The sequence below is a fragment of the Pristis pectinata genome, chromosome 2 (assembly GCF_009764475.1).
Source record: "Pristis pectinata isolate sPriPec2 chromosome 2, sPriPec2.1.pri, whole genome shotgun sequence".
Lineage (NCBI taxonomy): Eukaryota > Metazoa > Chordata > Chondrichthyes > Rhinopristiformes > Pristidae > Pristis > Pristis pectinata.
This window is the reverse complement of record NC_067406.1, coordinates 145,504,267-145,531,848: the sequence shown is the minus strand read 5'-3', so window position 1 is coordinate 145,531,848 and position 27,582 is coordinate 145,504,267. Positions and strand designations below refer to the sequence as shown.

At 44.8% G+C, this 27,582-nt stretch overlaps 1 protein-coding gene across 1 annotated transcript in view; it reads right to left on the bottom strand.

Annotated features, from left to right (window-relative positions):
• Positions 1–1,272: 1,272 nt before the first annotated feature.
• Positions 1,273–27,582, bottom strand: part of srp72 (signal recognition particle 72) — an 83,353-nt gene continuing 57,043 nt past the window's right edge. Inside the window, exons 15-19 of the mRNA XM_052045316.1 lie at positions 22,042–22,119; positions 21,381–21,518; positions 9,200–9,237; positions 8,107–8,266; positions 1,273–1,553 (exon numbers count right to left, since the gene is read on the bottom strand). Of these exons, the coding sequence (XP_051901276.1) occupies positions 1,385–1,553; positions 8,107–8,266; positions 9,200–9,237; positions 21,381–21,518; positions 22,042–22,119 (583 nt within the window). The 3' untranslated portion in view covers positions 1,273–1,384. The remainder of the gene's footprint in view (positions 1,554–8,106; positions 8,267–9,199; positions 9,238–21,380; positions 21,519–22,041; positions 22,120–27,582) is intronic.

The following is a 27,582-nucleotide window of genomic DNA, read 5'->3' as shown; positions in this document are numbered from 1 at the left end:
GCCTTCATTCCGGGCTCGGAGCCACGCCCAGGCCTCCGCCCCCTGGCGCCGACACGGCCTCTGTGAGCGGCGCCGCATTGTGAGCAGGCGCAGCCGTCAGCCTGCGAGCAGCCAGGCGCCCACCCCCAGGGATGAGCCAAATTACACGGGGCCAACATGAACTGAGGGATCATTTTCTCCCAACGGAGATCAAAACCACGGAGCACAGATTCAAAGTACGCAGCACAGGAACAGGCCTTTCTGCCCACGATGTTGTGCCGAACTAATTAAACACCTAACTAAACTAATCCCTTCTGCCTCCTATGATATCCATATCCCTCCATTTTCTGTGCCTAAGGGCCTCTTAAAAGCATTAACTTGCCCCTCTCACCTTAAATGTGTGCCCTCTAGTGCTGGACATTTCAACCCAGGGCAAAAAAGAAACTGCCTGTCTGCGCCTCTCATAGCTTGATAAACTTTGATTAGGTCTCCCCTCAGCCTCCACCGCTCCAGAAAAAACAACCCAAGTTTGTCCAACCTCTCCTTATAGCACATGCCCTCTAATCCAGGCAGCATCCTGGTAAACCTCTTCTGCACCCTCTCCAAAGCCTCCACATCCTTCCTGTAATGAGGCGACCAGAATTGAATGCAATACTCCAGATGCAGCCTAAACAGTTTTATGCAGCTGCAACAAACTTCCTGACTCGAACTCAATGCCTTGACTAATCAAGGCAAGGATGCCTTATGCCTTCTTTACCACTCTATCAACTTGTGCAGCCACTTTCAGGGAGAAGGAAGGAATTGGTAGAAGGGAGGACAGAGATAATGAGGGTAAAAATTAGCCATGACCTTATTGATTGGTAGAGCAGGTGTGAAGGACCTAAGAGCCCACATTTGTTCTGCTTATGCTTTTGGAAGAAACTCTTATTTACACAGAGTGTGGGAGGGGTCCAGGACCCACTGCCCAAAAGGGCCAAAGGCATCAAATTCTCATCACACTTACAAAGTACTTGAAAAGTCCTGACATGTTGGGTTGTAGACTTCTTGTGCGCCACCTCTTTTGATTTCTCACCTCCACCTTCTCAGTTGCCTTACCCACCCCTACCCCCTTGACCCCTCACCCCATGTTCTCATTACCTTGAGTTATTGGAACTGGACTGAGCTGAAACAACAAAGGAGTGCTGATATGCATTAGTCACTTAGTTCTCGAATTAAGAAAGTATTAGATGCCCATAGGATAGGTGCTTCACTTAAGAATCTGTAAATATTAAATATATTTGAGCACTTAAAAGATTGTCACATTGAGTCCTTTATTATTGAAGCTCTTAACACCATAATGTGTTTACATTGATTGTTTCAAGTCTCTGTGCATGTGTAGAACTTTGTTTCACACAATTAAATGGCATCACCATCCCCCTTTTCCACCCTTTTTCTTTTTCTGTTGCTGCTTTTTCTTGGAAGCTGCCGAAGGTTTCTGTTGCCGAGGGGGCACAATGTTACTGGATGGTGCAACCGTTGCTGCAATCCCAGGTCTTGGGGATGTCGGTGGGCTATTCACTGTCTTGCTTGCATCACTGAATTGGAAGGCAGAATAATCATTAACCTGGGCTATAAGATACAGCTTTTAAACATATTCCATCAGCATGCCGATACATGACAACATAAATTTAATTACCTGGGGTTATGATAGTAACATAACTATGATTTTTTTTCATCAGACTATCTAATTATATACAAATATAATTCCACATTATTTAATGTGGGGTTACTTTTATCCAAGGGTTTTCAAACTGTGGGGTGCATCCATGGCCTCCCACAAATGTAGGTGCTTGTGCATTGCTGTTTGTTCTATCTCCAGGATGTACTGGTGCTTTAGGATTCAGGTTGAGATCAGGTCAACTCTCATCAGCGGGTGAACTACAAGACTAAATTACCAATTGACACTGACTGCAGTTATAGCCTCAATAAATGCATAATTTCAATGAACTGCATCTATTTCAATGCACGCAGTTTAACAGGTAAAGCGGATGAACTGAGGGCGTGGATTGCCTCTTGGGACTGGGATATTGTGGCCATAACAGAAACATGACTGACAGAAGGGCAGGACTGGCAGCTCAATGTTCCAGGATACTGATGCTTTAGGTGAGATAGAGGAACAGGTAAGAGTGGAGAGCGTGTTGCATTTTTGATAAGGGAGGACATAACAGCAGTGCTTAGAGAGGATATTCCTGAGGGATCATCTAACAAGGCCATTTGGGTAGCTCAGAAATTAGAAGGGGACGGTCACCTTGGTAGGGTTATATTATCAACCCCCCAATAGTCAGCAGGAACTTGAGGAGCAGATGTGTTGAGAAATTGCACACAGTTGTGAGAATAGTCAGGTAGTGATCAATCTTAATGCTAGTGGGAGATTTCAATTTTCTTGGTATCGATTGGGCCACCCACAGTGCAAAGGGCCTGGATGGGGCAGAATTTGTGTAGTGAGTCCAAAACAGTTTCCCCGTGCAATATATTGAGGAACCTACTCAGGAAGGAGCAATACTGAACCTCCTCTTAGAGAACAAGGTGGGCCAAGTAACTGAAGTGGCAGTTGGGGAGCACTTTGGGTCCAGTGACCAAAATTCTATTAAAATAGTTAGGGAGAAAGATAGAACAGGTCTACAGGTTAAAGTCCTGAACTGGAGCAAGGCCCACCCTTAGGGTGAAGGGTAGACATACCAAGTTCAGAGAACCCTGGCTGACAAGAGATATTGAGGCTCTGGTCAAGAAAAAGAAAGGAAGCGTACATTGTGTTTAGGCAACTGGGTACAAATGAATCCCTCGACGAATATAAAAAATTTAAGACCAGGCTTAAGAGGGAAATCAGGAGAGCAAAAAGAAGGTATGAAATAGATTTGACAGGCAGGGTTACAGATAATCTCAAGAAGTTCTTCAGTTATATTGACAGTAAAAGGGTGACTAGGGAGAAACTCGGACCTTTTAAAGACCATCAGGGTTGCCAACATGTGGAGCCACAGGAGATGGCTAAGATTTTTAATGTCTATTTCTCCTTGGTGTTTACTAAGGAGAATTTCATGGATACCACAGAAATGAGGGTAATAAGTAGTTAAGTCTTGGATCACATGCAAATTACTGGGAAGGAGGTATTTGTAGCCTTGAAGTGCATTAAGGTGGGCAAATCTCCAGGGCCTGACAAGTGCAACCCTAGACCTTATGGGAAACCAGCGAGAAGAAATTACAGAGGCCCTTCTGGAGATATTTGCTTCATCGTTAGCCATTGGTGAAGTTCCAGAACACTAGAGGGTGGCTAATGTTGTTCCATTGTTCAAGGGTAGCAAGGACAGGCCAGGGAATTACAGGCCAGTGAGCCTGACTTCAGCTGTAGGGAAGTTAATGCAGGGAATCCTGAGAGACAAGATCTACCATCACTTGGATAGTGAAGGCCTGATCAGGATAGTCAGCATGGTTTTGTGCATGGGAGGTCAAGTTTGATGAATCTTTTGGAGTTTTTTTGAAGAGGTAACTAAGGGGATAAATGAGGGTAGGGCTGTGGATGTTGTCCATATAGACTTTAGTAAGCCCTTTGACAAGGTCCCACATGGCAGGCAAACTGGAAGGTTCGGTCGCATGGGGTTCAGGGGGAGCTAGCAAGGTGGATTCCGAATTGGCTCGATGATAGGAAGCAGAGGGTGATTTTCCAACTGGAGGCCTGTGACTAGTGAGGTACCCCAGGGGTCAGTGTTGGGACCTTTGTTGTTCATTATTTAAACAAGTGATTTGGATGAGAATGTACATGTCATGGTTAGCAAGTTTGTTGGCGATATTAAATTGGGAGGTCTTGTTGATAGTGAAGCAAGTTACAATGAATTGGAAAGAGATCTTGATCAGTTAGGGAGATGGGCTGAGGAATGGCAAATGGATTTCAACTTAGTTAAGTGTGAGGTGATGCATTTTGGACATTCAAACCAGGGTAGGACTTGCACAGTGAATGGCAGGGCACTGACGAGTGTTGCGGAACAGAGGGACCTGGGAGTACAAGTGCACAGCTCGCTGAAAGTGGCCACTCAGTTATTGGTTTATTATTGTCACTTGTACCGAGGTACAGTGAAAAACTTGTCTTGCATACTGTTCGTACAGATCAATTCATTACACAGTGCATTGAGGTAGTACAGGGTAAAAACAGTAACAGAATACAGAGTAAAGTGTCACAGCTACAGGGAAGTGGATTGCAGGTTGACAATAAGGCACAAGGTCAAACAAGGTAGCTTGTGAAGTCAAGAGTCCATCTCATCGTATAAGGGAACCGTTCAATAGTCTTGTCACAGTGAGATAGAAGCTGTCCTTGAGCCTAATGGTATCTGCCCTCAGGTTCCTGTACCTTCTGCCTGATAGGAGAGGAGAGAAGAGAGAATGACCCAGATGGATGGGGTCTTTGATTATACTGGCCCCCTTCACCAAGGCAGAGAGAGGTACAGACATAGTCCATGGAGGGGAGGCTGGTTTCAGTGATGTGCTGGGCTGTGTCCACAACTCTCTGCGGTTTCTTGTGGTCCTGGGCAGAGCAGTTGCCATACCAGATAGGATTCTTTCTATGGTGCATCGATAAAAGTTGGTGAGTGTCAAAGGGGACATGCCAAATTTCTTTAGCCTCCTGAGGAAGTAGAGGCACTGGTGAGCTTTCTTGGCCGTGGCGTCTACATGTTGGACCAGGACAGACAATTGATGTTCACTCCTGGGAACTTGAAGCTCTCAACCCTCTCAACCTCAGCACCGTTGATGCAGACAGAAGCACATACACCACCCCCTTTCCTGAAGGCAATGACTAGCTCTTTAGTTTTGCTGACATTGAGGGAAAGATTGTTGTCATGATATCATGTCCTCAGACTCATCATTTGAGATATGGCCTACTACAGTAGACAGGTTGGTGAACAGGGTGTTTAGCATGCTGGCCTTCATCAGACAGGGCATCAATTTTAGGAGTAGGAACACTATGTTGCAGTTATACAAGTTGTTGGTGAGGCCACACTTGCAGTATTGTGTACAGTTTTGGTCACCCTATTTTTGGAACGACATTGTCAAGCTGGAGAGGGTGCTGAAGAGATTTATGAGGATCCTGCCTGGACTAGAGGGCCTGAGTTTTAGGAAGAGGTTGGCCACATTGGATCTTTATTCCTTGCAGCGTAGGAGAATGAGGGGTGACCTCAAAGAAGTTTATAAAATCATGAGGGGTATGGATAAGGTGGACATACTTTACAGGTCATACTCTTTTCCCCAGGGTTGGGGAGTCCAAAACTTGAGGGCACAGATACAAGATAAGAGGGGAGAGATTTAGAAGACGCCTGAGAAGTAACTTCTTTACATAGAGGGTAGTGAGTACCTGGAGTGAGCTGCCAGAGGAAGTGTTCGAGGTGGGTACAATTGCAACATTTAAGGGGCATTTGGATAGGTACATGGAGGGGAGGGGCTTGAAGGGTTATGGGCCGAACGCAGGCAACTGGGACTAGCAAGGAGGATGGTGTGGTCAGCATGGACCAGTTGGACCAAAAGGCCTGTTTCTGTGCTGTATTACCCGATGCCTAATTCACTTTTGGTTGACAGAGGAACAAATTTCTCTGTCCAAGTTCATGTTTGTCAAATGGACAGATGTGAGCAAGAAGTAGCAGTGCCTTCCTCCTCAGTGCAAGGAACAGAACAGAGAGGCAATGGAGGGAAGAGACAGAGGTTGCACTTCTCTGCTGTAAGGCAACTCTCGAACAAGGTAATAGCCATGAATAATGGTTCTTTTTAAAACCATTTGAAGAATGTGTGTTTGAATCTGCAGATGGGCCAGAGACTTCAGTTCCCGTTCCCATCCCAAGGGCATGATTATACATCAGGAGATGGTGGCTATTTACGATCAGAAACAGTTTATGTTAGCCCATTTAAACACATGGGAATGATAGGGAAAATACAAATGCAACAAATTAAAACTAGAACATTAAATAGTGGAAATACATAATGGGCCATTCAGAATCCGTGGCCAGAAAATATAAACCAAAATTCTGAATTTATATCCTTCAGCAGTACTGGGAACCCAGTGTTTTGGCGACTTAAATCACAAACATCCTGTTCTTTTTAAAACTGAAATCAATTCTTGTTCTTTACGTTAACAATAGATCTTTACCCAAGTCTGTCATCAGTTTGAAAGTTTCTAAACAACTTAATTTGCTGCCTGGCTGCTCACATTCTTCACTCATCCTGAGATCAATCCAGTGGTCCTTGTGCAGCCGAATTACCAACACCCAGACTAGCTACAGAGCAGGAAGCAGCCAAAGGAACTAGACTTGGAGTAGGGCTCCTGGCTCCTATCTGCACCAAGTACCTTTGGAAACAAAACTCCTCACCTTTAGTAACCAACTTTTCACTGGGCTAAACAAACTCATGCTTCTCATTGAATCGTGTTTTTTTTAGGTGTAGTTTTAAATGCCTGGTTTATTTCCTTACAGAAACAATTTATTCTAAAACAGAAAATGCTGGCAATAGTAGGGTCAGCAGGTAAATACAGAAACAGTTATCATTGACTGGAAAAATTAATTCTGTTTCTCCTTCATGGGTGCTACCACCTGAATATTTCCAAAATTTTCTCTATTTCGGTGGTAAAGAAAGCGAATGCTATGTTGGCATTCATTTCGAGAGGTATAGTGTATAAAAGTAAGGAAGTGTTGATGAGGCTCCACGAGGCACTAGTGAGGCCTCATTTGGAATATTGTGTACAGTTTTGGGCCCCACATCTTAGGAAGGATGTGCTGATGTTGGAGAGGGTTCAGAGGAGATTTATGAGGATGATTCCTGGAATGAAAGGGCTTACATATGATGAGCATTTGTCAGCTCTTGGACTGTACTCACTGCAGTACAGAAGAATGAGAGGGGACCTCATAGAAACATTTAAAATGTTGAAAGGACTCGACAGAGTAGATGTGGCCAAGCTGTTTCCCTTGGTGGGTGAGTCCAGGACCAGAGGACACAATCTTAGAATTAGAGGGTACAGGTTTAAAACAGAGATGAGGAGAAATTTCTTAAGCCAGAGGGTAGGGAATTTATGGAATTCCTTGCCACGTACAGCAGTGGAGGCCAGATCATTAGAGGCGTTTGAGGAGGAGATAGAAAGATACCTAGTTAGTTAAGATATCAAGGGATATGGGGATAAGGCCAGAAATTGCGGTTAGAATAGTTTTTTTTTCCTCATTGCCTCCCCCACCCCCCCCCCACCATTTCTCATTTCTTTTTCTATTTTTTCCCCTTTTCTTTGGAGCAGACTCAATGGGCCAAATGGCCTACTTCTGCTCCCTTGTCTTGTGATCTTATGATTTCCAGCATCTTTTGGACTACACAAAGATAAAAAGTAGGAGCACTCAAACCCGCTCTGCCATCCAATAAGAATGTTGCTAATCTGATTGTAATCTCAACTCTACTTTCCTCCTTGTTTATCAAGAATCCATCCACCTCTGCCTTCAAATAATCATAGACTCTGATTCTACAACTCATTGAGGAAGAGCAGAACATGGTGTTGTGCTGACCTACATAAACCTACTCCATGATCAATCTAACCCTTCCCTCCTGCACAGCCCATAATCCTGCATTCTTTTTACATCCATGTGCCTATCTAAGAGTCTCTTAAATGTCCCTATTGTATCAACCTCTACCACCACCCCTGGCAGTACATTCCAGGCACCCACCACTGTGTGTGAAAAACCTACCTCTGACATCTCCTCTAAACTTTGCTCCTCTCACCTTAAACAGATATCCTCTGGTATTCCAAAGTCACAACCTGATGAGAAAAAGAAATTGCTTCACCTGTCTTAAGTGGGTGACCCCTCTTATTTATAAAGTGAATCCTAGTTCCCTAGAATCCTCGAGGCAAGACAGAAACCTGACCATCTCAAACATTACCTCAAACTATGAAATACCTATTACTCTATTCGGAGAAAAGGTTCAGTGTCATCTGCAGTTAGAATCCTAGAATCTAGGAGCACGAGGAGGCCACTCCATCCTACAAGTGATGGAATCACATTTCATCCTTTGCTAATTACCCACGCAGTATTCACCACTGGTACATAGAAAGAACAGTTACACACTGCAAACACTCACAGTTCACTTGCTCCAGATGATGTTGCACCTTGAGTTCCTTTCCCAATGGGTTCTTTCTTCTTCCCCTTCTTTCTCCCACGATAATATGAGCGTTCCCGCATGGGAAGCCATCGTTCTGGATCTGGAGGCACTTTGGGATCATAATTTTTGGGTAGTTTACCTATACATTAAAAAGCAAGACAATTACACATGTTTAATGTAGCTTACATTCACTGGTCTAGCTCTTAGCGTTAGGGTTAGATCTAGAATGTCTAAAATAGCTGTCTTCTCTTAAAACTTGGTGTCATAATGAAAAGGCTTTCCCATTCCCAAAATCTTTTGAAAACTCTGAAACAGAAACAACTTTATATTTCTATCTTCTAAAATTTTCTTCCAACATTGAATGTCATTCCACCTGGCTCTCAGAGCAATCTCATTGATATAACTCCCCTCTTTCATTTTCATGTAACCTATTCTCTTTATTGCTCATCAACTCTATCCCAATTCTCTAACCAGCATGTCTTTGGCACGTGGGAGGTAACCAGAGCACCCAGTTAACCAGGTGCTTACAGGGTGAACACACAAATATACAGACAGCACTGGATGTCAAGATTGAACAAGCATCTCTGGAACTGTGAGGCAGCAACACTACCCACTGTACGCTCTTCTATACTCAGTTGGAAGTACAGATATGATCATGGGTCCAAGCTGGTAACTCTGGATTGATATGAGCTTTTCATGCACTGTGGCATGCCAACCACTCGAGCTCACACCTCCACAAAACTCACTGTTTTCAACTTTCTGGAGTTTGCAGGGAAAAGACCAAGAAGAAAATGAGGAAGCATGCAGTATATGTAAGGTCTTCTCTCCTCAGCTGCATGTTTTAAGTAGCTGAAGTGCCATAAATTGCCTCGCGTGATATGAGGGGTGCTATTGAGAAATAATTTCCAACTAAATGCTTTCATAAAGTTATTCAATCATGCTGCTCAAGATTCAAGTTAAACTAATTTAGGGTGTCAAGCAAAGTAACATACTAAATGAACAATAAAATTTATCACAAAATGCTACTTCAAAATTGACTGGAAAGAAGAAATAAGAAATCTAAAGAAAAAACCTCTCTTTTTCTTCTTCTTTTTCTTTGTATCACCTTGTCTGTAAAATAAAAAAAGCAATGTCAGAAGGAACCACCAAAGCAGAATAGATTAAAAGCAAAGAAAATAAACTGTGTTCTGTGGAAACTGCAGTCATGAAGTTTTCAGAAAGGGTGCAGGTCAAATTTGTTCCTTACACCTAGCAGCTGGTAAATCAATCCACGTCATAGATATGTAAATACAACCACTGTTGAATGATCACAGAGTGTTTCATACAATAGTTTGGCAAAAAGCAATTTTGAAATTTAGTGATTTCACCATTTACTAATGTCACCTTCTGGGAATTTGAAGGCAGTGGCAGTACTCGATTTCAATTGACCATTATTGCCCAGTAATATTAATTGACATTTAACTGCGACCATACTTGATGTCAAGGCAACATTTGACTCAGTGGCATCTAAAAAGCCTGGTAAAACTAAAGTCAATGTGCATTAAGGGGAAAACTCCAATATGGTAGTCATACATTACGAGATATCCACCCCACGAGATATGGGACATGAGATATTTTTGGCATATAAGGTAAAGGAGAATCCTAAAAGATTCTACAAGTATATCAAGAACAAAAGGGTAACTTAAGAGAGAATAAGTCTCCTTAAGTATCAGTGTGGTCCTCTATGTGTGGAGCCACAGGAGACTGGCGATGTCTTAAATGAATACTTCTCGTCTGTATTTACTGTGGAGAAGGTTATGGAAGCTAGTGAATTCAGGGAAGAGAGCAGTGGTGTCCTGAAACATATTGACATTTCGAAAGAGGTTTTGGTAGTCTTGAAGTGCATAAAGACACAAAAATTCCCAGGGCCTAAACAAGTGTATCCTAGGACATTTGTGGGAAGGTATGAAATTGCTGGGGCCCTGGTACAGATATTTGTATCATCATTAGCCACAGGTGACTGGATGGTGGCTATTGTTGTGCTCTTATTTCAAGACAGTCTGCAAAGACAAGCCAGAGAGCCTAACATCAGTGGTGGGAAAGTTACTCGGGGGAATTCTGAGGGACAGGATCTGATTAGGGATAGTCAGCATGGCTTTGTGTGTGGGAAATTGTCTCTCATAAATTTTCGAGATATGTCCAAGAAAGTTTTTTGATGCAATATGTAGACAGACCAACATGGGAAGGAGCATTACTGGACCTTAACATAGCCGGTCATGTGGAGGGAGTGTCAGTAGTGGAATATCTTGGAGATTACGTACATTTTACAGTGGTTATGGAAAAGGATAGGGATGGACCAAAGCATCAAGTACCTCTTGCAAATTTCTACAGATGTATGGTGGAGAGCATTCTGACTGGTTGCATCACCACCTAGTATAGAAGCTCCAATGTGCAGGATCGAAAGAGGCTGCAGAGGGTTGTAGACTCAGACAGCTCCATCATGGGAACAACCCTCCCCACCATCAAGAACACCTTCAAGAGGCGGTGCCTCAAGGTGCCGGCATCCATATTAAGGACCCTCACCATCCGGGACATGCCCTTTTCACGTTGCTACCATCAGGGAGGAGGTACAGGAGCTTGAAGAACCACACTCAACATTTTAGGAACAGCTTCTTCCCATCCACTATCAGATTTCTGAACGGTCCATGAACCATACCTCATTATTCCTCTTTTGCACTATTTATTTATTTTTGTAACTTATAGTAATTTTTGTCTTGCACAATACTGCTGCCACAAAACAACAAATTTCACGATACATGTCAGTGATAATAAACCTGATTCTGATTCCTTTTTATGCAGACCTGCACTAGACTTTCACCTACCCCTTTATCGAATTCTCTAACTACAAACTCTTTCTTTTGTGAATACCGATGTAACATATAGATGTAGGACCTCACCAATACCTCTTGGGTCCATGCCCACTAATTAAGGTCTTAAATTGGGGCAAGGCCAATTTCATTAACGTAAGGGAGGACCTGGCAAAGGTAGATTGAGGGTGTTTACTTGCAGGTAAGTCTACATCTGCACAATGGGAAGCATTCAGAGGAATAGCAAGAGTTCAAGGCCAACATGTTCCTGCAAGAGTAAAACCCAATGGTAACATGTACAGGGCACCCTGGATGTCGAGGGATATTGAGAATTGGATAAAGAGAAAAAAAGGAAGCAAATGACAGGTATAGGGAACTAAAGATGGGGGAGGCTTGTCAAGAGTATAAAAAAGGTAGGGAGGCATTTAAAAAGGAAATTACAAAGGTAAGGGGTAGGGAGGTCACGAGAAATCAGTGGCAGACAGGATTAAGGTTAATCCGAAGGCATTCTATATGTATAACAAGGACCAAAGAACAACCAGGGAAAAAGTAGGGCTCATTAGGGACACCAGTGGCAATCTGTGCGTGGTTTCAGAAAGTATTGGTGAGGTCCTAAATCTATACTTTGCATTGGTATTCACTAAGGAAAAAGATTTTGTAGTTGGAGAATTCAATAAAGGGGTAGGTGAAAGTCTAGTGCAGGTCTCCATAAATAAAGGAGGTACTCGGTGCTTTGGCAGGCTTAATCGTGGATAAATCCCCAGGACCGGATGGGATTTATCTCATGCTGCTACAGGAGGCATGAAAAGAGACTGCTGGTGCTCTGGCTGAGATTTTTAAATCTGCTCTGGACATGTGAAGTACCAGATGATTGGAGGACAGCAAACCTGATTCCCCTTTTCAAGAAAGGGAGCAGGAAGAGCCCTGGTAATTATAGACCTGCGAGCCTAACATCAGTAGTAGGAGAGATACTGGAAAACATTCTGGGGAGAGGATTAATGAACACTTGGAAAGGCAGGCACTAGAGACAGCCAATATGGCATTATCAAAGGTAGATCCTGAATGACCAATTTAATTTGATTCTTTTAAGAGATAAAGTGTATTGATTATAGCAGGGTAGTAGATGTGACTTACATGGACTTCAGTTCAGCCTTTGACAAGGTCGCATGTGGGTGAAAGGTTGGGGCCCATGGGATCCAGGGCAAGTTGGCAAATTGGATTCAAAACTGGCTTAGCAATGGGAGACAGTGGGTGATGGTACAAGGTTAGTTTTGCAACTGGATGCCTGTGACTAGTGGTGTCCCTCAAGGATTGTTGCTGGGACTCTTGTTGTTTGTAATATTCATGAATGATGTGGATGTGGGAGCCAGGAGGCAAGATCAGCAAGTTCCCAGATGATACAAAGACTGGTGGAATTGTTGATAGTGTGGAAGGTAGTCTTCAGCTCCGGAGATATTGATATGTTGCTGAAAATGGGCTGAAAAAATGGTAGATGGAGTTTAATCCAGACAAATGTGAGATGATCAACACACACAAAATGCTGGAGGAACTCAGCAGGTCAGGCAGCATCTATGGAGGGAAATAAACAGTCAACATTTTGGGTTGAGACCCTTCATCAGGACTGGAAAGGAAGAGGGCAGAAGCCAGAATGTCAGGGGAGGAGCACAGGCAGGCAGGTGATAGGTGAGTCCAGGTGAGCGGGGGAAGGTAGGTGGGTGGGAAGTGGGGATGAAAGGGAGTGATGTGAGAAGCTGAGAGGTGATAGGTAGAAGAGGCAAAGGGCTGAAGAAGGAATCCAGGTCAGAAGACCATGGAAAAAAGGGATGGGGGTGTGGAATAGATGCGCACGTCATGAGGTCAGGGGAGGGGAAAGAGAAGGGGTGAAGGGGCCACAGGAATGAGGGAAGACAAAGGGGCGGGGGGGGGGGGGGGGAAAGAGGGTTGGGGTTAACAGAAATTTGAGAGATTATCGTTGCAGGCATCAGGTTAGAGACTACCAAGGCGGAATATGAGTTGTTTTTCCTCCAACCTGCATCTGGCCTCAATGTGGCAGTGGAGGAGGCCATGGATAGACATGTCAGCATGGGAGTGGGATATAGAATTTGAAGTTGCTGGCCACCATGAGATCCTTGCTTTTGTGGTGGACAGCGCGAAGTTGCTCAACGAAGCGGTCACCCAATCTCTGTCGGGTCTCACCAATGTCGAGGAGGCCCCATGAGCAGCACCAGATGCAATAAATGACATCCTCAATTCACAGGTGAAGCACTGCCTCACATGGAAAGACTGTCTAGGGTCCTGAATAGTGGTGAGGGAGGTGGTGTAGGGACAGGTGCAGCATCTTGCATGGTTGCAGGGATAAGTGCTGGAAGAGTCATCAGTGGGGAGGGATGAGTGGACAAGGGAGTCGCAGAGAGAGCAACCCCTGAGGAAAGCGCGGGGGGGGGGGGGGGGGGTGAGGGGGAAGATCTGTCTGGTGGTGGGGTCCTGTTGGAGGTGGTGGAAATTGCAGAGAGTGATGTGTTGGATCTGGAAGCTCGTGGGGTGGTAGGTGAGGACAAGGAGAAACCTGTCGTTTTGCCGGGGGGGGGGGGGTGCATGAGGGCAGATATGCGGGAAACAGAAGAGATGCTGGTGAGGGCTGCAATGATAGTGGTGGAAGGGAAACCCAGTTTACTGAAAAAAAGAGGACATCTCAGATGTCCTGGAATGGAAAACCTCACTGTCGGAACAGATGAGGTGGAGGGACTGGGAGAAGGGGATAGCATCCTTGCCAGTGACAGGGTAGGAAGAGTAGTAGTCAAGGTAACTGTGGGAGTCAGTGGGGTTTGCAAAAGATATCTGTGGTTAATATGTCTATGGAGATGGAGATAGAGATCCAAAAAGGGGAGACAGGTGTCGGAGATGGACCAAGTAAATTTGAGGGCAGGGTGGCAGTTGGAGGCAAAGTTGATGAAATTGATGAGCTCAGCATGGGTACAGGAAGCAGCCCCACTGCAGTCTTCAATGTAGCGGAGAAAGAGTTGGGGAGCGTTACCTGTGTAGGCTTGAAATGTGGACTGTTCCACGTAGCCGATGAAAAGGCAGGCATAGCTGAGGCCCATGCGAGTGCCCAAGGCTACACCTCTGGTTTGTAGAAAGTGGGAGGAGCTGACAGAGAAGTTGTTGAGGGTGACTACCAGTTCTGCCAGCTAGAGGAGGGAGACTGGTTGGGTTTGTTGTCGAGGAAGAAGCAGAGAGCCTTAAGGCCTTCCTGATGGGGGATGGAAGTGTACAGGGATTCGACTTCCATAGTGAAAATGAGGTGGTTAGGGCCGGGGAACTGAAAGTTGTTGAAGTGATGGAGGGCATGCCAAGTGTCACGGACATAGGTGGGAAAGGTCTGGACCAAGGGGGACAAAATGAAGTCAAGATACGAGGACACAAGTTCAGTGGGGCAGGAGCAGGCAGAAACAATGGGCCTACTGGGGCAGTTGAGTATGTGGATCTTGGGTAGGGGAACTATGAGGTTGGAGCCTGTAGAGGGGAGATCTCCAGTGGTGATAAGGTCAGTCATCGTGCAGGACACAATGACCTGATGCTCTTTGGTGGGGTCAAGTTTGAGGGCTAAGTAAAAGGAAGTGCCCAAGAGTTGACGTCTGGCCTCGGCAAGGTAAAGATCAGTCCGACAGACTACAATAGCATGTGAGGTGATGCACTACTGAGGCTAGGACGTACACCATGAATGGTCAGGTCTTAAGGAGTATTGAGGAACAAGTCCATAGATCCTTGAAGGGATCCTTGGAGTATATTCATAGTTCCTTGAAGGTGACAATGCAGGTAGATAACATGGAAGGCATATGGGATACTGGCCTTCATTAGTCAGGGCAATGAATACAAAAATTGGGAGGTTATATTCCAACTTTATAAGACCTTGGTCAGACCTCAGCTGGAGTACTGTGTATAGTTCTGATCACCAAGGTATAAGAAGGTTGTTATAGTACTGGAGAGAGTGCAGAGGAGTTTCGCCAGGATGTTGCAGTTCAATTAGAAGGAGAGACTACAGAAGCCAGGTCCTTTTTTCCCTGGAGTGGAAGAGGTTAAGATGGGACATGACTAAGGTTTATAAAATTATGAGGGGTATAGATAAGATATCTTTATTAGTCACATGTACATCAAGACACACAGTGAAATGCATCTTCTGCGTATAGTGTTCTGAGGGCAGCCCACAAGTGTCGCCAACTTCTGCTTCTGGTGCCAACATAGCATGCCCACAACTTCCTAACCTATACGTCTTTGGAATGTGGGAGAAAACCAGAGCATTCAGAGGAAACCCATGCAGACACGGGAAGAACGTACAACTCCTAACACAGCGGCTAGAATTGAACCCGGGTCACTGGCACTGTAATAGCTTTATGCTAACCGCTACACTACCGTGTCTGCCCTACTTAGGGTAGACTGCAGGGAACTTTTCCCCATATTAGATAAAACTAGAGGACATAGGTTTAGGGTAAGGGAGAAGAGATTCAGAGGGATATGTGGGGGTCGACCTTCCTTATCCAGAGAGTGACTAGTGTCTGGAATGCACTGCCTAAAGTGTGGTTGAAGCTGGGTCAATGACAGCATTTAAGTGTCTAGATGAGCACTTGAATCACAGAGGGCTATAGGCCAAGTGCTGGGTGACAGGGTTAATACATAACGGTGCCCACTGAACAAGTTGGGACAAATGGCCTTTTTCAGCGCTGTATGATTCTATGACTCTAATTCTAAATACTAGAGGGCATGCATTTAAGGTGAGAGGGGGTAGGTACAGAACAGACAGGAGGGGTACTTTTTTCTTTACTGAGAGTGGTGGATGCCTGGAATGCGTTGCCTGATAGGGTGGTGGAGGCAAATTCATTGGGAGCTTTTAAGAGGGGCTTGGATGGACACATGAATGAGAGGAAAATAGAGGGGTATGGGTATTCTGTAGGTAGGAGGGAATAGCTATGTTGGCACAACAATGTGGGCCGAAGGGCCTGTTATGTGCTGTACTGTTCTATGTTCTTAAATGGCTTTTGTTTTACTCTATGATTTTAACTATTAGAACAAGGGATCACAATGTCAAAAAATTCAAATCTGTCAAACAATTTCCCTACATAAATCGATGCTGACTCTGTTTATTTTTACTTTCTTAGTGTCCTGTTATTATTTGTCTTACCTCTTCAAAACATTCAGTAAGGTTAGTGAAATACAATTTTCCTTTCAATAGGTCTGTTCTGATTTTCTTTTATTGACCCAAACTTCTCCAAGTTGCATTAGTGCTGATTATTTGAGGCTTCCCTTGTAACAAGGCTCATTTAACTGGCCTGTCATTGCTGGACATGTCTGTACATCCTTTTATCTTCCCCCAGAATTTCCATTTCCCACTAATGAAAGATTATGAAAAGTTCTTTTGCAACCTCCAGCCCACTCTCAGCAACCTTCAATGCATCTCATCCAGACCAATTGATTTCTTGATTTTAATCATAATCAGCCTTTCTGGTACCTCTTCTTCCTCATCCATCTTTACTTTATCCATTATTTCTACTATCTCCTCTTCCGTCAGCCTCTTTTTTCTTGGATTAAAAAAGTACATACTACTTGTTTAGTATTCTCATAATGCCATCTGATCCTACGTATACCTCATCTTGCAGATCCCCAATTGACCCACCCTTCCTGACCACTAACTTAATAATTACAGGCCTTTTACATCAACTGCAATTTTCCCTCATCCTTTCCATCTTCCTTCTCAGCTTACCTGGTTCTCACTTGAATTTTTCACCAGACTTGCTTTTGCTTTTCATTAAATTCCCCATCCACTGTGTCATCCAGAGAGCTCTAGGTTTGGTTCCCAACATAGAAAAACCTACGGCACAATTCAGGCCCATCGGCCCACAAAGCTGTGCCGAACATGTCCCTACCCTAGAAATTACTAGGCTTACCATAGCCCTCTATTTTTCTCAGCTCCATGTACCTATCCAACAGTCTCACAAGACCCTATCGTATCCGCCTCCACCACAGTTGCCGGCAGCCCATTCCACACACTCACCACTCTGAGTAAAAAAAACTTACCCCTGACATCTCCTCTATACCTACTCCCCAGCACCTTAAACCTATGTCCTCTTGTGGTCACCATTTCAGCCCTAGGGAAAAGCCTCTATCTACCCGATCAATGCCCCTCATCATCTTATACACCTCTATCAGGTTCCCCCTCATCCTCACACCAAGGAGAAAAGGCTGAGTTCCCTCAACCTGCTTTCATAAGGCATGCTCCACATTCCAGGCAGCATCCTTGTAAATCTCCTCTGCACCCTTTCTATGGCTTCCACATCCTTCCTGTAGTGAGGCGACCAGAACTGAACATGGTACTCCAAGTGGGGTCTGACCAGGGTCCAAGATAGCTGCAACAATACCTCCCGGCTCCTAAATTCAATTCCACGATTGATGAAGGACAATACACCATATGCCTTCTTAACCACAGAGTCAACCTGCGCAGCCGCTTTGAGCGTCCTATGGACTCGGACCCCAAGATCCCTCTGATCCTCCACACTGCCAAGAGTCTTACCATTAATGCTATATTCTGCCATCATATTTGACCTACCAAAATGAACCACTTCACACTTATCTGGGTTGAACTGCATCTGCCACTTCTTAGCCCAACTTTGCATCCTATCTATGTCCCGCTGTAACCTCTGACAGCCCTCTATACTACCCACAACACATCCAACCTTTGTGTCATCCGCAAACTTACTAACCCATCCCTCCACTTCCTCATCCAGGTCGTTTATAAAAATCACAAAGAGTAAGGGTCCCAGAACAGATCCCTGAGGTACACTACTGGTCACCGACCTCCATGCAGAATACGACCCTTCAACAATCACTTTTTGCCTTATATGGGCCAGCCAGTTCTGGATCCACAATGCAATGTCCCCTTGGATCCCATGCCTCCTTACTTTCTCAATAAGCCTTGCATGGGGTACCTTATCGAATGCCTTGCTGAAATCTATATTCACCACATCTACTGCTCTCCTTTCATCGACGTATTTAGTCACATCCTCAACAATTTCAATCAGGCTCATAAGGCAGGACCTGCCCTTGACAAAGCCATGCTGACTGTTCCTAATCATATCATACCTCTCCAAATGTTCATAAATCCTGCCTCTCAGGATCTTCTCAATCACTCACCGGTCTATAACTTCCTGGGCTCTCTCTACTCCCTTTCTTGTATAAGGGAACAACATCCACAACCCTCCAATCTCTGGAACCTCTCCCATCTCCATCGATGATGCAAAGATCATTGTCAGAGGCTCAGCAATCTCCTCCCTCGCCTCCCACAGCAGACTGGGGTACATCTCATCCGGTCCCGGCGACTTATCCAACTTGATGCTTTCCAAAAGTTTCAGCACTTTCTCTTTCCTAATATCTACCTGCTCAAGCTTTTCAGGCTGCTGCAAGTCCTCACTACAATCCCCCAGATCTTTTTCCGTAGTGAATACTGATGCAAAGTATTCATTAAGTACCTCTGCTATTTCTTCCGGATCCATACACACTTTCCCCACTGCTGCACTTGATAGGTCCTATTCCTTTGCATCTTATCCTCTTGCTCTTCACATACTTGTAGAATGCCTTGCGGTTTTCCTTAATCCTGCCCGCCAAGGCGTTCTCATGTCCCCTCCTGGCTCTCCCTTCTTAAACTCCTTCCTGCAATCCTTATCCTCTTCCAGATCCCTAACATTACCTAGCTCACTGTACCTTTTGTATGCTTTTCTTTTCCTTTTGACTAGATTTATTATAGCCTTTGTACACCACAGTTCCTGTATCCTCCCGTGACTCCCCTGTCTCATTGGAACATGCCTATGCAGAACTCCACACAAATATCCCCTGAATATTTGCCACATTTCTTCAGTACTTTTCCCTGAGAACATCTATGCCCAATTTAATCTTCCAATTTCCTGCCTGAGAGCCTCAGAATTCCCTTTACTCCAAGTAAACACCTTTCTAGTCTGTCTGTTCCTATCTCTCTCCAGTGCTCCAAAATGTTCCCCCACTGAGAGGTCTGACACCTGACCAGGTTCATTTCCCAATACCAAATCAAGTACAGCCTCTCCTCTTGTAGGCCTATCTACATATTGTGTCAAGAATCCTTCCTGAACACACTTAACAAACTCCACCCCATCCAAACCCCTCACTGTCTGGAGATGCCAATCGATGTTTGGGAAATTAAAATCTCCTATGACAACAACTCTGTTATTATCACACCTTTCTAGGATCTGCTTCCCCATCTGCTCCTCGATATCCCTGTTACTATTGGGCGGCCTATAAAAAACACTAAGTTATTGACCCTTTCCTGTTCCTAACCTCCACCCACAGAGACTCCGTAGACAGTCCCTCCATGATGTCCACCTTTTTTGCAGCCGTGACACTATCTCTGATCAACAGTGCCACTCCCCCACCTCTTTTGCCTCCCTCCCTGTCCTTTCTGAAACATCTAAAACCTGGCACTTAAAGCAACCATTCCAGTCCCTGAGCCATCCAAGTCTCTGTAATGGCCACCACATCGTAGCTCCAAGTATTCTTCCAAGCTCTAAGCTCATCCGCCTTGTTCACAATACTCCTTGCATTAAAATAGACACATCTCAAACTGGTCTGAGTACGTCCTTTCTCTATCACCTGCCTATCCTCGCTCTTGTACCTACTATTAGCTTTCTCTGTTTGAGAGTCAAACACCTCTTCCCCAGTCTCTCCAGTTCGGATCCCACCCCCCAACAATTCTAGTTTAAACTCCCCCCAGTAGCCTTAAGCAAACCTCCCCGCCAGGATATTGGTCCCCCTATGATTCAAGTGCAACCCGTCCTCTTTGTACAGGTCATACCTGCCCCAAAAGAGGCCCCAATGATCCAGAAATGAATCCCTGCTCCTTACTCCAGTCCCTCAGCCACGCACTTAACCACCTCCTCATTGGCATTGACAGTAATCCTGAAATTACTACCTTTGTGGTCCTGTTTCTCAACTTCCTTCCTAACTCCCTATAGTCTTTTTTCAGGGCCTCATCCCTTTCCCTACCTATGTCATTGGTACCAATATGTACCATGACCTCTGGCTGTTCTCCCTCTGCAGGATATCTTGGATGCGATCTGAAACATCCCAGACCCTGGCACCTGGGAGGCAAACTATCTTCCGAGTTTCTCTCCTGCGTCCACAGAATCGCCTGTCTGCCCCGCTAACTATAGAGTCCCCTATCACTACTGCCCTCCTCTCTCCTTCCCTACCCTTCTGAGCCACAGGGCCGGACTCTGTGCCAAAGACACTGCTACTGTTACTTCCCCCAGGTAGGTTGTCTTGCCCAACAGTACTCAAACAGGAGTACTTATTGTCAAGGGGTACAGCCACAGGGGTACTCTCTAGTACGTGACTCTTCCCCTTCCCCCTCCTGACTGTGACCCACTTGCCTGACTCCCGTTGCCCCGGTGTGACCACCTGCCTATAACTCCTCTCTATCACCTCCTCATTCTCCCCGATCAGACAAAGGTCATCGAGCTGCATCTCCAGTTCCCCGACACGGTCCCTCAGGAGCTGCAGCTCGACACACCGGGTGCAGATGTAGCCTTCCCAGAGGCAGGGAGACTCCGAGAACTCCCACATCTTACATCTAGTACAGGAAACTGCACTCATACTCCTTCCTTTCCTCAAGTCACCTACTTTTCCTCGCCCCTTTACGCCTAAGCCCCTTGAGCCAAATCCCAACCACTCTGCTCCCTCTCACTCAGCTGCCCACTGGATATGGCGGTTTGCTTTTTAAACTGCCCGCGCTTTACCTGCTGATGTCACGCGCCTGCACAGTCCTGCCCCCACTATTCCCGATGAGAACTTATATATAAAAAACATAAAAAAAAGAACCTTATAATAAAAACCTTATATATAAAAAAAGAAAAACTTATCTGTTCCAAAGTCCTGACGCCTGCCGAAGCGAAACCCACGAAACCTCTGAAGTTTTTTTTTCTCTGTTTTGGGAATGAACCCTGTCTGTAGCTGAACAATTCTTCAGGTGTAACCCATTGTTCCATTGCAGTTTTGTCATATTTGGTTTTACTTTCCTCTAGCCAGATTCCTTATCATCTCATTGAAGTTAGTTCTTTTTCAATTAAGATGCTTTAGATTGTTCCTTTTCCACTAAACTACACCATGAGACAATACCCTCTGTTCCTAAAGTAATTTCTGTTTGGCACTTGGTCTACCTCATACGACAGACCCAAATCCTATTTTGCCTCCTTCCTCTTTGGGCTGAAATCATACAAAGCTTTCTCTCTGCCTTTCACTCTAACACTATACAAGTGGGGATAAAACCTGGATTTAAAACTCTGTTCCTTCTGTGTTTCAAAAAAAAAATCAACTTTAACATTTCCCACATACCCACGTTCTTTCAGTTGGTTTTCACCTGCCACTTTTCCAGCCTTCTTCCTTATATACGTGGCACCATGTGAATTTTCTAAGGCATCAACATCCACTTTGAAAGACATAGCTTCAAGTGAAGGTAGGTGCTTGCTAAGTCTGGACATAAATGTTCAGGAAATTTCAGTGTAATTTTTAAACTTTTCCTTTTAAACCTTTAACATTTCTCAATCTATCAATGCATATTCAGATAGGTATGTAAATTGGTAAGAAGGACCTAGAGCGAGCAAATGCGATTTGTGTAAATAGGCAAAAAGATCGGCATGAATGTGATGGGTGGAATGGACCCTTTCTGTGCGGTACAACTCTACGACTTAACCTACCAATGTATTTAATCATAAAGTATATCAAACTATGAAACACAACTTACTTACAAATGAAAAGACCACCTGCTAATCCTATCCCTTGCTATTACAACATTAGGTTGGTTCAGTTTTCAGTCATATGTGCTCTAAAACTCTTTCCTGACACTCTTGACTCTACTGCTCTAAAATATCTTAAAATTTGCAGCTCCACGCCAGATTTTCATTTGGGTTGGTCCACTTTCACTTTTGCTACTCAAAATGGTAGGAAAAGAGGTTATAAATAATGGAGAATACTCCCTCCTTTAAAAAAAAGATACATCTTGGCTTTTTCGGAGTCCACCAACGAATATGCAGAGATGAGCTGTGCCAAAGTCCGTACATCCTCAGAATTTTGTCTAGAAAGGCAAAACAATGAGTGTTCTGTTTATGAAATTAAACCACAATTATCCAGGGTTGTCTGTACTTTTCATATATGCAAACATCAAGCATTCTGATTTTATCCATTAAAATGGAGATGGGGAAAGTAGAGGAAATATTTTTCTATCTGCAATACACATGTCCGATCACTGACATGCAACATCCTCATTTTTAACTATTTTTATAAATGGCAGAATTGCAAAATGACACCTTGGGTTCATTTATCCTCCAATTTTACCTGCTTTGCTATATAAAAAAATATCATTTCATCTTTTTTTCTGGCATCACATAGTAAGTAAGCTTTACTGGAAACACAGAGCAATAGTCATCTCAAACATGAGCTTGGCATTTTGTAGTATTTAATACTGAATGTTTGCCATGATTTCTGGTCTTACACTTAATTTCTAAAATAAAAGTCACTCTGTAATATATAGTCTGTATACTTAACATGCATCACACATCCTTTCTGTTAATTCTGTTAATGGCTTCTTGAGGTGTCAAGTGGAGAAATGAGGCTGCAGTGGCTCTGAATGGGCAGGTTGATTTGAGGTATTCCACGGTTTGGGGTTCATGGCTACAGTTTCATTTATCTAGCAGATTTCATTTGTTTTCCGGTGCCCATGTCATCCATAACTTTGTAGATTCTGTTAAGGAAGATCCACCATCTTTGAGGGAAATTGAACACAGGAACCTAAACTATGGCATCAGCAAAGTGGTACTATTCCCTGATCTGGATGCATCCCACAGTTTTTTTTCCCCCATCTGGATAATGAGTTGGAGTCACAACAATGATGTTGGCTGCTTGTTCCCAGAATAACCAGTGTGGTTTTTGAACACCTTTTAAGATTGTTTAACCTTGAATGGGGAGGCTGCCATTGCTCATGACTTTTTCCATCTCATTTAGGGCATTGGAATTGTAGCAAGTGGAAGGCAGGGTAAGGTGAGCAAGCTCTATACTAGTAGCCACTCAGCTGAAGTGGATTTGACAGTCTCCTTCACTGTCCGTTTGGGCAGCATCTACTTGAGGCGGCTGTAGGACCAAGTCCATCACTGTCCATTTGGTAGCATCTACCTAAGGTGGCTGTCGGACAAAGGAGCAGAGGAGTTTTTTGGAGCAGGGAACACCAGGGCCAATGATGAAATGCTGAATGTTCTGCTACCAGACCAATTGTATCTTATTTTCACTCTCTGACTGGTTTTAATTAGATGAGGCCAATAGGTGAGAGTGCTTTGGTGGATGACGCTAATGGATAAGCCAATCTCCACAACAGTATCATCTTTCCCAGCATCTGTGTAGCTCAGGGACGCTGTTACTTTATCTCTATGTTGCCAGGCTCAGTAAAGCATTCCTTTGGAAACAAGTTACTTGCAACCATCCTGTTTGCTTCCCCTTGCACTGATGCTTGTTTCTGTAGTGCAACATCATTGGCATATTTGAACCTCCAGGATTTAGTATGAGGCATGCGCACTACATACATGTCAAAAAGAGCTGGTGTAAGTACCGACTTGCAGCAGGCCACTGTCAAATATTTAGTTGGTCTGTTAACCATGAGATCTTAATATGTTCAATGACATCTCACACAAAGGAAGATGGTTATGGCTGTTGAAGGTCAATCTTCCAGGCCCAGAAGTTCCTCAGAGCAATCTACCAGATCCAGCCACCGTCAACTGACTTAAGGATCTCCCCTCCATCATATATTGCCAAAAGTGATGTTCACTCATGACTGCACCAATGTTTAATTCCATTTGCAACTCATCAGCAAACAGAGCAGTCCATGTCTGCATGCAGCAAAATTGCGAGAACATTCAGGCACGAGCTGACATGACGTGTGACAAGAGTGCAGTCTAACCATCTACCCTTGACAGTTAATGGTATTATGATTGCCAAGTTCCCCATCACCATCATCTTGGGGGTTACCACTAGCCAGAAACTCAACTGGACCAACATAGAACAGTATAGCACAGGAACATACCCTTCAGCCCACCAGGTCTGCACCGACCATGATACCAATCTAAACTAATGCCATATGCCTGCACATGGTTCCTTCTATTCCCTGCCTGTTCATGTGCCTATCTAAATGCTTCTTAAACATTGCTATTCTATCTGCTTCCACCACCTCCCCTGGTAGCAGGTTACAGGCACCTTCCACTCTCTGTATAAAATACGTGGCCTCGCAAATCTCCTTTAAACTTTCCCCTCTTTCTTAAGCCCATGCCCTCAATCTGTTGACATTTCCATTCTGAAAAAAACTGTCTACTTACACTACCTGTGCTTCTCCTAATTTTATACACTTCTCTCAGCTTGCCATCAGCCTCCAACACTCCAGAGAAAACAATCTAAATATGTCCAACCTCTCCATGTAGCTAATACACTCCAATCCAGTCAACATCTTGGTGAAACACTTCTGCACCCCACAACCTTCCCATAGTGTGGCAACCAGAAACTGCAACATGACTTCAAAAGTGGCCCAACCAATGTTTTAGCTGCAACATGACTTCCCAACTTCTATACTCAATTTCCCAAACCTATGAAGGGAAGCATGTTGCCCACATGGTTGCCTTCATAGGTTGGGGAATTGAGTACAGAGTTGAGGCGGAGAGGTCTGCTTCCTAATCAATAACTCATGGTGCTCAGACTTGTCGGTGCTGGCAAACTCCCGCTCACCCAGCCTGGAATATCTAACGGTGAAGTGTCGACCATACTACCTGCTACAGGAGTTTACTTCAGCTATCCTGATGGCAGTGCACATCCCACCCCAGAAGGACATGAAGCCTGCAATCAACGAACTATACTCTGTGGTCAGCAACCTTGAGAAAGGATACTCTGAGGCCCTCTTCATTATCGCAGGTGACTTCAACCACGCCAACCTCAAGAGTGTGTTACCAAAGTACTACCAGCACGTCTCCTGTCCTACCAGAAGCCCTAACACCCTTGACCATTGCAATACAACCATCATAGATGCCTTCCGAGCCACCCCTCGCCCTCACTTTGGTAAATCTAACCACCAGGCTGTGCTCCCTGCCTGCAGACAAAACAGAAACTGAAATGGGAGGATCCAGTACGAGATTCCTGCAGTGCTGATCTGAGGAAATAGATGAGCTTCTACATGACTGCTTTGAGTCAGTGGACTGGTCCATGTTCAAAGACTCAGCTGCCAGCCTTGATGAGTATGTCACTACCATCACAGACTTTATCAGTAAGTGAGTCGAGGGCTGTGTACCAAAGAGGACAACACGGGTGTTCCCAAACTAGAAACCATGGATGAACAGGGAGATCCACTCCCTACTGAAGTCGAGGACTGCTGCATTCAAATCTGGTGACCCTGACCTTTACAAAAAATTGAGATACAGCCTCCGGAAAGCTATCAGGAATGCCAAGAGACAATACCAGTTCAAAATAAGAGTCCCAGACCAGCCGTCAGTTGTGGCAGGGCTTACATGCTATAACGGGCTACAAAACAAAGTCAGGCAGCATAGTTAACAACAGCGCATCCCTTCCTGATGAGCTTAACACATTCTAAGCACGTTTTGAACAGAAGGGGAGTGGATTGTCACCACCCACCCTGACAGCCTCCAATGCAACTGAACCCATGGTCACTGTCGAGGACAAAACACTCTTCCAGAGAGTGAACCCGAGGAAAGCATCTGGCCCGCATAGTGTCCCTGGCCGTGTGCTCATATCTTGTGCTGATCAGCTGGCGGGGGTATTTGCAGACATATTTAACTTCTCCCTGCTTCAATCTCAGGTTCCCACCTGTTTTAAGAATACCACTATCATCCCGGTACTGAAGAAAAACAAGGTAACATGCCTTGATGACTACCGACCAGTGGCTCTAACATCCACCATCATGAAGTGCTTCGAGAGGCTGGTCCAGCCTCCCAGACAACCTCAACCCACTGCAATTCGCCCACCGCTGAGACAGGTGTACAGTGGATGCCATCTCCCTGGCCCTACACTCAGCTCTGGAGCATCTGGACAGCAAAGACACCTACGTTAGACTATTGTTTATTGACTCCAACTCCACCTTCAATACTATAATTCCAAGCAAACTCATCATCAAACTCCGAGACCTGGGACTCAACACCTCCCTCTGCAACTGCATCCTTGACTTTCTGACCAACTGACCGCAATCAACAAGGATAGGCAGCAACACCTCCAGCACAATTATTCTCAACACTGGTGCCCCACAAGGCTGAGTCCTCAGCCCTCTACTCTACTCCCTAGACACTCGTGACTGCACGGCCAGATTCTGCTCTAGCTCTAACTCCAGCTATAAGTTTGCAGATGATACCACCGTAGTAGGCTGTATCTCAAATAATGGTAAGTTGGAGTACAGGAAGGAGATAGAGAGCTTAGTGACATGGTGTCATGACAACAACCTTTCCCTCAAAGTCAGCAAAACAAAAGAGCTGGTCATTGACTGCAGGAAAGGCGGCAGTGTACATGCACCTGTCTACATCAATGGTGCTGAGGTTGAGAGGGTTGAGAGCTTCATGTTCCTAGGAGTGAACGTAACCAAATAGCCTGTCCTGGTCCAACCACGTAGACGCCATGGCCAAGAAAGCTCACTAGCGCCTGTACTTCCTCAGGATGCTAAAGAAATTTGGCAAGTCCCTTTTGACACTCACTGACTTTTATCGATGCACCATAAAAAGCATCCTATCTGGATGCATCACAGCTTGGTCTGGCAACTGCTCTGCCCAGGACCACAAGAAAGTGCAGAGAGTTGTGGACGCAGCCCAGCGCATCACAGAAACCAGCCTCCCCTCCGTGGACTCTGTCTATATCTCACACTGCCTTGGTGAAGCAGCCAGCATAATCAAAGACCCCACCCACCTGGGTCATTTTCCTCTCCCATCAGGCAGAAGATACAGGAGCCTGAGGGTACATACCAGCAGGCTCAAGGACTGTTTCTACCCCACTGTGATAAGACTATTGAACGGTTCCCTTATACGATGAGATGGACTCTTGAACTCACAATCTACCTTATTTGACCTTGCACCTGAAATGCACTTCCCTGTAGCTGTGACACTTTACTCTGTATTCTGTTATTGTTTTTACCCTGTTCTACCTCAATGCACTCTGTACTACCTCAGTGCTCTGTGTAATGAATTGATCTGTACAAACGGTATGCAAGACAAGTTTCTCACTGTACCTCGGTACAATAATAAACCAATACCGTCTCTACCACCCTATCCACTTGTGTTGCCAATTTCAGGGAGCTGTGGACTTGCACCAAGATCCCTCTGTACATCAATAATCCCAAGGGTCCTGCTTTTACTGTATACTTTCCTATTGGAATCATAGAGTGATAGAGCAATAGAACTCAGAAACAAGCCCTTTGTCTCAACTTATCCATGCTGACCACGTTCCCTAACAGAGCCAGTTCCATTTCCCTGCAATTGGTCCATGTCCCTCTAAACCTTTCCTATCCATGTAA